This window comes from Anomaloglossus baeobatrachus, chromosome 3 (genome assembly GCF_048569485.1).
Source record: "Anomaloglossus baeobatrachus isolate aAnoBae1 chromosome 3, aAnoBae1.hap1, whole genome shotgun sequence".
NCBI classification, from domain to species: Eukaryota; Metazoa; Chordata; class Amphibia; order Anura; family Aromobatidae; genus Anomaloglossus; species Anomaloglossus baeobatrachus.
In genome coordinates, this window is record NC_134355.1 from 315,197,397 (window position 1) to 315,211,221 (window position 13,825).

The 13,825-nt window shown below is 49.5% G+C and overlaps 1 protein-coding gene across 1 annotated transcript in view; it reads left to right on the plus strand.

The window, feature by feature from the left end:
• The window catches only part of LOC142295231 (amine sulfotransferase-like), a 171,682-nt gene extending 166,736 nt beyond the window's left edge, over positions 1 to 4,946 (plus strand). Inside the window, exon 6 of the mRNA XM_075338324.1 lies at positions 4,691 to 4,946. Within this exon, the coding sequence (XP_075194439.1) occupies positions 4,691 to 4,821 (131 nt within the window). The 3' untranslated portion in view covers positions 4,822 to 4,946. The remainder of the gene's footprint in view (positions 1 to 4,690) is intronic.
• The last annotated feature ends 8,879 nt before the right edge of the window (positions 4,947 to 13,825 follow it).

A 13,825-nucleotide genomic window follows, 5' to 3' on the forward strand; every position in this document is an offset into this window, starting at 1 on the left:
AGGCCTGGGAGTTTGAGGGTTCTGCACAGGATCTTAGTTGTCCCCAGCACTGCTCTTTTTTGGACAGAGAGTTCAGATGTTTCTTCTGGAATCTGTTGCAGCCATTTTTCTAACTTGAGTGTTACTACTCCAAGTGCTCCTATCACCACTATCACCACTGGAATCACTGTTAACTTCACCTTCCACATCTTCTCCAGTTGTTCTTTAAGGCCCTGGCATATCTTCAGCTTCTCATAATCCTTCTTTCTGATGTTACTGTCATTAGGCACTGCCCCATCTATTATCATTGCTGTGTTCTGATCCTTGTCTACTATCATGATATCTGGTTGGTTAGCTACCACTTGCTTATCCGTTTGGATCTTGAAGTCCCACAGGATTTTATCCCTTTCATCCTCCACAACTTTTTCTGGGGTCTCCCACCTGGACGTAGGGGGGCTTAGCCCATATGCTGTACAGATATTCCTGTATACAATTCCTGCTAGTTGGTTGTGGTGTTCGGTGTACACTGTTCCTGCTTGCATTTTGCATCCTGCCACAATATATATTGGATTGTTTCCGTGGCTTCTTTACATAGTCTGCACCTTGGGTCTTGTCTTGTGTGCTAGATCCCTGCTTCTATGAATCTAGTACTTAGCGCCTACTCTTGTGCTGCCATGATTAGTGTCTCTGTGCTATCCTGGAGTCCAGTTTTCTCCAGTCATTGGTAGGATTTCTCCATGTCAGCCACCTCCATTATCTGTCTATGGTACATCCCATGCAGCGGCTTGTCTTGCCATGGCACGTCATGTTCTAGTTCTTCCTTCCCGGACTGTTAGGCTATGTGCACACGGTGCGTTTTTCGCGGCGTTTTTGCGCGTTTTTCGGGTGCGTTTTTGGCCTCAAAACTGCATGACTTTGCTTCCCCAGCAAAGTCTATGAGTTTTCATTTTTGCTGTCCCCACACAGCGTTTTTTTTTCAGCTGCGTTTTTGTGGTGACCACAAAAACGCAGCATGTCAATTATTCCCGCGTTTTTCACTGCGCTTTTCATCCATTGAGTTCAATGGGATGTTGAAAGACGCAATGAGAAACGCAAATAGCTGCGTTTTGGTGCGTTTCTAAGACCAAAAACGCAGCTATAAGCGCAGGAGGTGGGTAGTAAAGTGACGTGTACAGGAAGAGGATTCCTTCTGTCAGTATAGACAGAAGCGTGAATCCTCCCGGTACCGTCACCGCCGCGTCCACCTCCCGTCCTGTGCATGTATGCTGCCGTGCGGCGCCATGTACAGGCAGGAGGTGGAAGCGGCTGCGAAAACAAAAGTTAACAGTAGAATAAAAAAAAAAAAAGTTATACTCACCTGTCTGCAGCCTCGCGGTGCCATGCCCGCTCCCAGCTCCTGTCACGGTATCGCCGCTCCCGCTCCGGCTGTGCGCAGTCTCCCCGGGGCAGGACCTTGCTTGCAGGACCTGGCGATGGATCACCTGATGCAGTCACCTGACGCATCAGCTGATCGAGTCTCGGGCTGACGCGGGCGCCCGGCCGGTATCAGCGGATGCGTCAGGAGACTTCATCCCTGATTACCGGCAGCTGCTGCAGCGATCGGACAGGATCAGACTCCCGCCCCATCGCTCCGGGAGCTGCCGGTAATCAGCACATAAGTGAGTATTATTTTTTTTTTTTTTCTACTGATGCATCAGCTGATTGTATAACCGGCTTTTATACAATCAGCTGCTGTGTCATGTGATTCACATCCTTTAACCTAACACATCATCTGATCGGTATGCCTTCCAGCAAACCGATCAGATGATATTGGATCCTGATTGGACGGCGCGGGACCCTAACCCAGGATTACTGCGGAGGGGGGTTTATTTCAATAAAGATGGAGTCACTAATTGTGTTGTGTTTTCTTTCTAATAAAAATATTTTTCTGTGTTGTGTTTTTTTTTTATCTTTACTAGAAATTCATGGTGGCCATGTCTAATATTGGCGTGACACCATGAATTTCGGGCTTAGGGCTAGCTGATAATATACAGCTAGCCCTAACTCCATTATTACCTGGCTAGCCACCCGGCATCAGGGCAGCCGGAAGAGTTGGATACAGCGCCAGAAGATGGCGCTTCTATGAAAGCGCCATTTTCTGGGGTGGCTGCGGGACTGCAATTCACAGCGGGGGTGCCCAGAAAGCATGGGCACCCTGCACTGTGGATTCCAATCCCCAGCTGCCTAGTTGTACCCGGCTGGACTCAAAAATGGGGCGAAGCCTACGTCATTTTTTTTTTTAAATTATTTCATGAAATTCATGAAATAATTTAAAAAAAAAGGGCTTCCCTATATTTTTGGTTCCCAGCCGAGTACAAATAGGCAGCTGGGGGTTGGGGGCAGCCCGTACCTGCCTGCTGTACCCGGCTAGCATACAAAAATATGGCGAAGCCCACGTCATTTTTTTTTTTTGGGGGGGCAAAGAAATCCTGCATACAGTCCTGGAAGGAGGATGCTGAGCCTTGTAGTTCGACAGCTGCTGTCTGCTGTCCTGCATACACTATTGGATCGAGGATGCTGAGCCTTGTAGTTCTGCAGCTGTCTGCTCTTCTGCATACACTAGTGGAGAATGAAGAACACATTGAAGAAGGAAATGACATCAGACCTTTTTTTTTTTGTTCACTGATAAAAAACGCATAAGGACGCAGTGAGCAAAAACGCAGCAAAACGCAGCAAAAAAACGCACCAAATCGCGGCAAAACGCGTGCGTTTTTTGCCGCGTTTTTTCGACGCAGGTGCGTTTTTGTGCGTTTTTAGCGGCCAAAAACGCACAAAAACGCAGCGTCAAAAAAACGCAGCGTGTGCACATAGCCTTATTGTTGCTGTCTTAGGCTCTCCCTCTGCATCTCATCTTTTGGTGCCATTTTTCTGATGTATTCCTAGATACTTCTTGATTTATCCATGATGGTGGCTTGGACACCTATCAAGCCTCGACCACCCTCCTTTCTGTTGGTATACAATCTTTGGGTGTTTGACTTAGGGTGGAGACCACCATGCGTTGTAAGTAGCTTCCGGGTCTTCACATCTGCAGCTTCCATTTCTTCTTTTGGCCAGCACACTATGCCAGCAGGGTATCTGATAACTGGCAGAGCGTATGTATTGATGGCGCGGATCTTATTCTACCCATTGACCTGGCTCTTTAAGACCTTTCTTACCCTTTGATGATATTTGGATGTTGCTGCTTTCCTTGCCTCCTCATCATGGATACCGTATCCCTGTGGGATGCCAAGGTACTTGTAGCAGGTTTGTTCATCTGCTATATGCCCTGCTGGTAGTTCTACTCCATCAGTCTTTGCTACCTTGCCTCTCTTTATGATCAGCCGGCCACACTTCTCCAGTCCGAAGGACATCCCGATGTTTTTGCTGTATATCCTGTTCAGGTGGATCAGTGAGCTGATATCTCGAACCATATACAGTACAGACCAAAAGTTTGGACACATTCTTATCTCTAGAACAACTGTTAAGAGGAGACTTTGTGCAGCAGGCCTTCATGATAAAATAGCTGCTAGGAAAGCACTGCTAAGGACAGCCAACAAGCAGAAGAGACTTGTTTGGGCTAAAGAACACAAGGAATGGACATTAGACCAGTGGAAATCTGTGCTTTGGTCTGATGAGTCCAAATTTGAGATCTTTGGATCCAACCACCGTGTCTTTGTGGAAAAGGTGAACGGATGGACTCTACATGCCTGGTTCCCACCGTAAAGCATGGAGGAGGAGGTGTGATGGTGTGCAGGTGCTTTGCTGGTGACACTGTTGGGGATTTATTCAAAATTGGAGGCATACAGAACCAGCATGCCTACCACAGCACCTTGCAGCGGCATGCTATTCCATCCGGTTTCCGTTTAGTTGGACCATCATTTATTTTTCAACAGGACAATGACCCCAAACACACCTCCAGGCTGTGTAAGGGCTATTTCACTAATAGGAGAGTGATAGGGTGCTACGCCAGATGACCTGGTCTCCACAGTCACCAGACCTGAACCCAATCGAGATGGTTTGGGGTGAGCTGGACCGCAGAGTGAAGGCAAAAGGGCCAACAAGTGCTAAACATCTCTGGGAACTCCTTCAAGACTGTTGGAAAACCATTTCCGGTGACTACCTCTTGAAGCTCATCAAGAGAATGCCAAAAGTGTGCAAAGCAGTAATCAAAGCAAAAGGTGGCTACTTTGAAGAACCTAGAATATAAGACATATTTTCAGTTGATTCACACTTTTTTAAGTATTTCATTCCACTTGTTTTAATCCATAGTTTTGATACCTTCAATGTGAATCTACAATTTTCAGAGTCCTGAAAATAAAGAAAACTCTTTGAATGAGAAGGTGTGTCCAAACTTTTGGTCTGTACTGTAGATATATATAATACACACCTATTTCTCAAATTTCCCTTTATATTGCACCTAAATTCATTCTCCATTGATTCTGGTTTCTAAACTGCACGCACAATGATGAGGTTTTGACATGTGACTTTTCATCAGGTAATCACTGGCATCACTGCTGCTCTGGCTGAACATACATATTTATGGGGAAAGGTGAATAGAAAGTTTACTGACAGTAAACAATATCATAAGATTTTGCAGAGAAAGCATACTTTCTGTTAATTTTCTTCACATATTCTAATCTACATTGTTTATTGTCCATAACGCTATTGGCTCAGCTTTTTCTCTATTTACCAGGGATTGTTGGTGACTGGAAAAATCTAATGACGGTGGCACAAAGTGAGATGTTTGATAAAGTGTACAAGGAGAAGATGGGAGATCTGCCAATGAAGATTACGTGGGAGCTCAATGAAGAAACTGCATCCTAGAGTCCTGCTATCCTCATAGTGCCGAAAGTAAATGTCTAGCCTTCAGTTTGGAAATAATGTCATAAGATAATAATTTCCATGCTCCCTCTAGTGGAGACTGTAATGATCAAGTAAATTATCCTTGGAAGAGAATATTTGGTTCTAAAAATGATATAAATGTTATTAAATAAATAAAGCAATTAAATGGGTGATCTAAAAGATATATTCGTTTTATTCTTGATTTGAAATTTATTGTTATAATTTTATCTCTTTTCTAGTATACTTTAGTTAAAAATTCCCTACTATTCTATCTCTACTCTCTTAACAGCTTTTCTTTTAGTTTTTACAAACATGAGGTCAGTAGGAGTGCCCTGCTTACTGTATGATAGTATTTTCAATGCACAGTGACAGTGCGTTCACCAACCAGCAAAATAGCACTTTTCGAAAAGAGAAAACCTAGCAAGAGTACACAACCCCACACCCTGAAAGTGACATCCTATCAGAGAAAAAGGCTGGTCTCTGCTAACAGATTAGTGATGTGAAAGTGATATGTTAGTTATTGATTCACTAAAAACGATACGATAGAGAGGGAGTGGATTCATTTCTTGTAATATATATTATGATATTCTGTAATGGGATATTGATCCAAGGAACTAGTCTGAGTAGCTTGTTTCGCTTCGGGAAGGAATTTTTCCTTCATGGTGTTTTTGCCTTCCTCAGGATGATCAAATTAGGTTTTACTATGAACTCGATGTACTTATGTCTATTTTAAGCCTTAAACCTATGAAGCTAAGAAATGCTCTCGGCAGATGTATATAGCAGAGAATTAGGATTATTTTATCTCTTATGCATCACTGGAGAAGCATTTGCAGTTTCACATCACTGACCTATCAGAAGTAGGCAACAAACAAAGGTCATTGGTCAACTCTGCTCATAGTAATTACAAGCTCTATTGTGGAGGAGTGCAGGAGAGTAGAGCTTTGAAAGAAACCAGCTAACAATGATGTAAAAATGCATAGGCAGTTATACTAATATAGATGGCTGAACGGAGAATCAGCCACGTAGGGTACTGAACAGGAGCAAACAGAGCACACAGATACAGTATGTAGTGTATTTTAGATGTTTCTCCTTCACCAGCCCATGCTGTAGCAACCTCGACAGCTACTCAGTCTGTAACCCTAGTACCAGGAGCCAGTCCACCCCAGCATAATGCATGATTTGACATTGACTCTAAACTATGCTGAGGGTTCATCAATTAGTGCACGTTGAACTTTGAACTAATGCCCCACCAATTCACCTCTGACTGGGTCATTTTAATGCCCCATTTGGGAGGAGAGGCTCTAGCCTGCATCAACCCACTATGGGAGAGAAGAAACTCTGTCACCTCCGAAATTCATGTTTTCTTGGAGGCCTTTTGCAAGGTATTCAATGAGCCGGCTCTTATCTCCTCTGCAGCATCGTCATGTCTCAGGCTGTGTTAAGGAGGATAGACTATGGGTCAATATGTGGTTCAATTCTGTATCCTTTCCTCTGAGTTGGGATGGAATAATGAATTGCTCATAGCTGCCTTTTGGGAAGGTCTGTCTGAACAGATCAAGGATGAACTGACTAGACATAAATATCCATGCTACCCTAAATGACTTCATTTCCTTGCCTACCCAGATTGATGGAATTGACCAGAGAGGTGACATGCGAGAAGAGATCCTTGCGCCTACTGTAACTCCATCCTTCCACAGGCCACTGACTTCGCAATCTCCCATGTCTGCTGCCGCTCCAGAACTGATGCAGGTTGACACTATAAACCTAACCAAGCGACGACATGAACATTGTTGTGCCAAAGATTTGTGCTTTTGCTGCGGAAGTGTGAAACATCTTATTCGCTCTTGTTCCATGAAGTCGGGAAACTCCCAAGCCTAGTGTCTGTTGAGGAGGCTGCCCTAGGTCTGGATAATGGCTCTCCTCTGCTGAGTCTACCAGTGACCATGTCATGTGGAGATATCCGGTTTTCTGTGTTTGCCCTCTTAGACTGCGGATCAGCAGGAAATTTCCTACAACAAGCTGTGGTGGGGAAGCATCAGTTCGAAGTCTCCAAAATCCTTTGATGGTTCCTTGCATTGATGGAAGGGCTCTATCCAAGTCCATGAACCTTGATACCAAACAGGTATCAAAAAGGTCTATGTTCAAGACTAAAACGTTTGTTACATTGGATTGGCTGCTTCTCAAGAATTAAAAATTTGTGTTAAACGTTATTGAAGCACCTGATGACTTTTATACTTAGGGGCACTTTGCACACTACGACATCGCAGGTGCGATGTCGGTGGGGTCAAATCGAAAGTAACACACTTCCGGCGTCGCTCTCGACATCGTAGTGTGTAAATCCTAGATGATACGATTAATGAGCGCAAAATCGTCGTAATCGTATCATCGGTGTAGTGTCTGGGAATTCCATAATTACGCTGCTGCGACGGTATGATGTTCCTCGCTCCTGCGGTAGCACACATCGCTGTGTGTGAAGCCGTTGGAGCGAGGAACATCACCTTACCTGAGTCACCGCAGCTCATGTCGACTATGCTGAAGGAAGGAGGTGGGCGAGATGTTTAAGTCCCGCTCTGCTCCGCCCCTCCACTGCTATTTGCCGCCTGCCGTGTGATGTCGCAGTGACGCCGCACGACCCGCCCCCTGAATAAGGAGGCAGTTCGCCGGCCATTGCGACGTTGTAGGGCAGGTGAGTGCATGTGAAGCTGCCGTAGCGATAATGTTCGCTACAGCAGCAATCACAAGATATCGCAGCTGCGACGGGGGCGGGGAATATCGTGCTCGGCATCGCAAGCATCGGCTTGCGATGTTGTAGTGTGCAAAGTGCCCCTTAATCTACTAGTTTGCATCCTACCAGTGCACCTTGACATAGACAGAAGTGCTGTGCTCTGTTTAGCAAGACACAATTTGGAGACTCAGCTTGGAGTCTTGACATTTCAAAACATTTCATGCAGACAGCAGGACAAGGGTATTAATTGCCCCCATCCCTTTTCCCCATATTGTTTTGGCACAGCAGGGAGGTATGGTCCATGAAACACACAGGATGTGGCCTGGCATTTCCATTTTTAAAAAAATCGAAAAGTGGATGTGGGGCAGGATTAGACCTCTTTCTCCTACACACCTGCCAGTACAGACAAAACAAAACTTGGAGACCCATCTTGGAATCTTGAAATGTAAAAACATCTCAGGCAGACAGCAGGACAGTGGCTTCAATTGCCCCCCATCTGCTCCCTCCATTTCCCATAGTGTTTTTGTGGCGCCCCGGGGTCGAGGGGGTTAACCCATCCCCTCGTCAGGCCATGGTGCAGATCCTCTGCATTGTCACGGGGTGGCCTGACCTGGTTTCGTGACCCCTAGGCGTACAGAAAAGAGGGAGAAGTGTTACGAGGGGGACCCGGGGAAGCGTGCCAAGATGGGAAATGGACAGCTTCCGCCGGTCAAGGTCCACTGTGCGGTGTAAGGGACCGCCGCTATGGTGGGTGAAGAGTAGGCGGGTTGCTGCTAGCGATCGTCTGGAATGTCACAGACAATCTATGTAAACCGATCTGCCCTAACCCGTGAGGGTTGTATGGCACGGATCTCACGGCTCGGTGTACCTGTTGCACGGGGAAGCACAGAGGTGCCCACGCACGTGTGCCAGTGGAAGTCACGAGAATATGGCACGAGAGTAGCACAGAGGTGCCCACGCACGTGTGCTTTCACTAACCAGGTGAGTCCGGTGGAGACTTGAGGAGCTCACCTGGGACAGGAACACGGCATGTTGAAGGGGATACTGCCGGAGCAGCAAGGCAGGAACACGGCCTGCAAACGAGGTACTGCCTAAGCAGCAAGGGCCAAGCCCACATAAGACAGTAATGCCTGAGCAGTGGCGTGGCAGCACGCTGCCAGACATCCAAACATAGAAGGACGGTCACGCGCCGCCATGATGGCAGGAGGAGCTTTTAAGGAGGTGTCGTTCCACCCAAGGGCGGGCACGAGGCGGAGATGACGGACTTGACCCAATCAGGGTCCACGACGTCCCAGCCTGGCCAGTCAGGATTCACCACGTCACCTGCCTTGTCATCAAGCCGTGTGATGTCAGTGGGCGAATCAGAACCCACCACGCATAGCACATGCTCATCCTCCTGCCTCTGGGAAATAGAGGCGGGATCCTCGGTCTCACAATGTGCAGAGATAACGGGAGTCTCACTGCTTCCCTGAGCAGTAAACCTCTGCACATTGCGCAACCTCGCAGACCTTCGGGGCCGCTGAGCAGGAGGGCCTGCGGCAGGCCAGGAATGGGAGACCGCTTCACTCCTTGTAACAGGAGAACCACTAGGTGTCGCCCTTCTGCTGCCTCTCTGAGAAGGTATCTCCTGCACACTGCGCAGTCTGGCAGACCTTCGGCGCTGCTGAGTAGGAGTGCTTGTGGCAGGCAAGGAATGGGAGACTGCCTCAGTCCTTGCCTCAGGAGAGCCACGAGATGTAACATTACCCCCCTGTCTAGGCCCCCCCCCTTGTCCATGCTTGAAGGCCGCTATCAACCCCGGGGCGTGGATATGATCCTCCAACTCCCAGGATCTATGCTCCGGACCATGACCGGCCCACTCCACGAGGTAGTACCTCTTGCCCTGTATGACTTTTGTCTCCACAAGTTTTGCCACCTCAGGGTCATCGGACGGGGAGTCGGTTTGAGCCGGCAGGGACCCCGAGAATTTATTAAGTCGTACGGGTTTCAGGAGGGACACGTGAAAGGTGTTGGCTATAGCCCAGCGTGGAGGGAGCTGGAGTCGGTATGCCACCGGGTTTACCTGCTGTAGTACTTTAAACGGACCCAGATACCTAGGGGCGAATTTGGCTGCCTGTACCCGTAGGTTAACATTCTTAGAGGACAGCCATACTAGGTCACCAGGGGCGAAGGATGGTGCAGGGCGACGGCGAACATCAGCCGTTGTCACCATCCGGTCTTTAGCCCTCTTAAGAGCCTCTTGGGTGTCATCCCAGATCTCCCGGGCCTTGGTCGCCCAATCCTCCACTCTAGTATCGGGTGACGTAATGGGCATCGGAACCGGGATTCTGGGACGTTGTCCGTTATTGAGTAGGAACGGAGTCTGGCCAGAGCATTCATGGACCGAGTTGTTAATGCCAAATTCGGCCCAAGGAAGTAGGTTAGCCCAGTTGTCGTGATGCGCGGAGATAAAATGGCGGAGGTAAGTTACCAAGGTTTGATTAGTCCTCTCCACTAGTCCATTGGTCTCGGGATGATATGCGGAGGAGATGTTCAGCTCTATCTGCAGGAGCTTACATAGCTCTCTCCAGAAGCGAGACGCGAACTGGGGACCTCGGTCGCTCACCACCTTGTCAGGCATGCCATGCAACCTAAATACATGCTGAATGAACAAGGTGGCGAGAGCACGTGATGTCGGGAGTCGTGGAAGAGGCACCAAGTGGACCATTTTAGAGAAGTGGTCCGTGATGACCCATACGACCCTGTGCCCTGCAGACTTGGGCAGATCTCCCAGGAAGTCCATCCCTACCACTTCCCAGGGACGATCCGGCACTGGCAGTGGGTGAAGAAGACCTGCCGGTCTCTGCCGGGACGGCTTATTCCGAGCACACGACATACAGGCTCCCACATATTCCTGTATGTCCTGGGGTAGTCTCGGCCACCAATAATGCCTGGTCACCAGGTCTCTGGTCCTTTTGACCCCGAAGTGACCCCCGACCTTGGAGGCATGGGCCCACGATAGCACCTCGTTCCGTAGTTCAGGGGGAACGAGGGTTTTGCCAGGTGGCACCTGGTCCAAAGAAGTGGGAGTGACCATCCTCAAGCTGTCCGGGGGTAGTATAAGACGAGGCTCCTCCTCGTCCTCCTCCAACACAACCATACAACGTGACAAGGCATCGGCCCGTACGTTCTTCTCACCGGCCAGGTGGCGGATAATAAAGCGGAACCGGGAGAAGAATAAAGACCAACGGGCCTGCCTTGGGTTCAGGCGTTGTGCTGTCTGGAGGTATGTGAGGTTTTTGTGGTCAGAAAATACCTCAAATGGATGCTTCGCACCCTCCAGGAGATGCCGCCATTCCTGGAATGCTAGTTTCATCGCCAGTAACTCCCTATCCCCTATGGAGTAGTTCCTCTCGGCCGGAGAAAAGGTCTTGGAGAAAAAGAAACAAGGATGCTTCCTTCCTCGTTCGTTTTTCTGGTACAGGACTGCACCTGCACCGACCGAAGAGGCGTCTACCTCCAGTAGGAAGGGTTTGGAGATGTCTGGATGATGAAGGATAGGAGCTCTGGAGAAGTGAGTTTTGAGAGTGTGAAATGCCTCTACCGTTTCTCGTGTCCATGCTTTGGGATTAGCGCCCTTGCGGGTAAGGGCAATGATGGGTGCTGCCACCATCGAGAAGTTGGGAATGAACTGGCGATAATAATTGATAAACCCCAAGAATCGCTGGATCGCCTTCAGCGAGCGGGGCTCAGGCCAGTTCATCACTGTCTCCAACTTCCCCGGATCCATTGCTAACCCCTGACTGGACACGATGTACCCCAGGAACGGGGCAAGGATTCCCGTTCAAAAACGCACTTTTCCAGCTTAGCATATAGCGAATGGGTGCGGAGCCTCTTAAGTACTCGGATGACATCCCTCCGATGGGTGGTAAGATCGGGGGAGAAGATAAGAATGTCATCCAGGTATGCAACCATGGAAAGATACAAATCCCGGAAAATGTCATTCACAAAGTCTTGAAATACGGCGGGGGCATTGCAGAGTCCAAAGGGCATTACTAGATACTCGTAGTGACCGTCCCTGGTGTTAAAGGCGGTCTTCCACTCATCGCCCTTTCGGACTCGCACTAGATTATACGCCCCGCGTAGATCCAGCTTTGTGAAGACCTTTGCCCCGCAGAATCGATCAAATAGCTCAGTAATGAGGGGCAAAGGGTATTTGTTCTTGATCGTGATTGCATTTAATCCCCTGTAATCGATACAGGGGCGCAGATCCCCTTCCTTCTTCTGCACAAAAAAGAACCCTGCACCAGCCAGTGAAATAGACTTGCGAATGAACCCCTTCGCCAGGCTGTCCTGAATATATTTGGACATAGCCTCCATCTCTGGAGCAGAGAGTGGATACACTCTGCCCCTAGGGGGCTCGGAGCCTGGCTTCAGGTCTATTCGGCAATCATATGGCCGGTGGGGAGGAAGAGTATCTGCGGCCCTTTTGGAAAAGACATCCCTGTAGGCCTCATAAGGTGTTGGTAAACCCGGCCCCCCTGTATTCTCTGAGGACCCAACCGACCTAATGGTAGCGGGTGGTTCGGTAGTCACGAGGTGCTCTCTACAGGATCCTGCCCAGGATGAGATCTCCCCTGTTGCCCAGTTGAGTATAGGAGCATGCTGTTTCAACCAGGGAAGGCCCAGTAGGATCTCATCCGTCCCCCCTGGAAGCACCAGGAAGGACACCTGTTCATGGTGTCCCGGTGGTACATCCATCCTGAGAGGGATAGTGATCTGGGTGATAGGATCGAGTAGTATGGACCCGTCGACTACCCGGACCCTGAGTGGCTTGGGCAACAGAACCAGAGGAACTGAGTATCGGGTTGCCAGGGAGGTCGAGATGAAATTGCCTTCAGCGCCTGAGTCCAAGCAAGCCAGGGCAGAGAAGAGAGTAGTGCCGAACTGCAACTGGGCGCTGATAGTCAACCTAGAGGGAGAGGTAGCGTCTAGAGTCCCCCCCTCTGATAGAAACTAGATGCTGTCTTTTCCCGACGGTTTTGGGACATCGGGTAGCTATGTGTCCCCTCTGCCCACAGGAAAAGCAGATGACACAAGACCGAGAACCTGGGGCAGAGGAGACCACCTTGGACACCTCCATTGACTCCACGGAGTCGCCTACAGGGCTGGCTGGGAGACCTGTCTGATGGAAGACGGGAGCCAGACGCTTTTTAGGCCGAGAAGACGTGGGTGCTGAAGAGACCTCGAGCCTTCGCTCCGCCTGGCGGATGTCTATGCGAGAGGCAACCTGAATCAAGGACTCTAAAGTGGCAGGCACCTCACGTGTGGCCAGTGCGTCTTTGACAAACCCTGCCAGGCCCTCCCAAAACACAGGGACAAGGACCTTATCCGGCCAGTCCAGCTCTGCGGCAAGTGTCCTAAAGTGTACAGCAAAGTCCCCGACTGAAGCGGACCTTTGCCGAAGTCGTAGGAGGCGCAGCGCGGAATCGTGGGTGACTTGAGGCCCGAGGAACACCATTCTCATGGCCCCAAGATAAGCTGGTAAGTTATTCACCACACGATCTCCGCGCTCCCACAACGGCGTGGACCACTTCAGCGCTCTCCCTGTGAGCAGGGACTGGACGAAGGCTACCTTCGCCTTTTCGGTAGCGTAAAGAGTCGCGGACAGCTCTAAGTAGGTGGTAACCTGGTTTATAAAACCACGGCACTCAGAGCTGTTGCCGCTAAAGCGCTCTGGAAGCGCAAGGCGAGGAGACCTTCCGCCCAATAGTACAGCCTGGGTAGCCGCCTGGGTGGCGACTGTCGTCAGAGTAGTCTTATCGGAGGAAGACTGCTCCACTGCTGCCAATCGTGACTCCAACTGCTGCACATAACGCAGCAACTGCTGCTGCTCTTCAGCCATAGCCAGACCTTTGGCGCGACCGTAATGTTACGAGGGGGACCTGGGGAAGCGTGCCAAGATGGGAAATGGACAGCTTCCGCCGGTCAAGGTCCACTGTGCGGTGTAAGGGACCGCCGCTATGGTGGGTGAAGAGTAGGCGGGTTGCTGCTAGCGATCGTCTGGAATGTCACAGACGATCTATGTACACCGATCTGCCCTAACCCGTGAGGGTTGTATGGCACGGATCTCACGGCTCGGTGTACCTGTTGCACAGGGAAGCACAGAGGTGCCCACGCACGTGTGCCAGTGGAAGTCACGAGAATATGGCACGAGAGTAGCACAGAGGTGCCCACGCACGTGTGCTTTCACTAACCAGGTGAGTCCGGTGGAGACTTGAG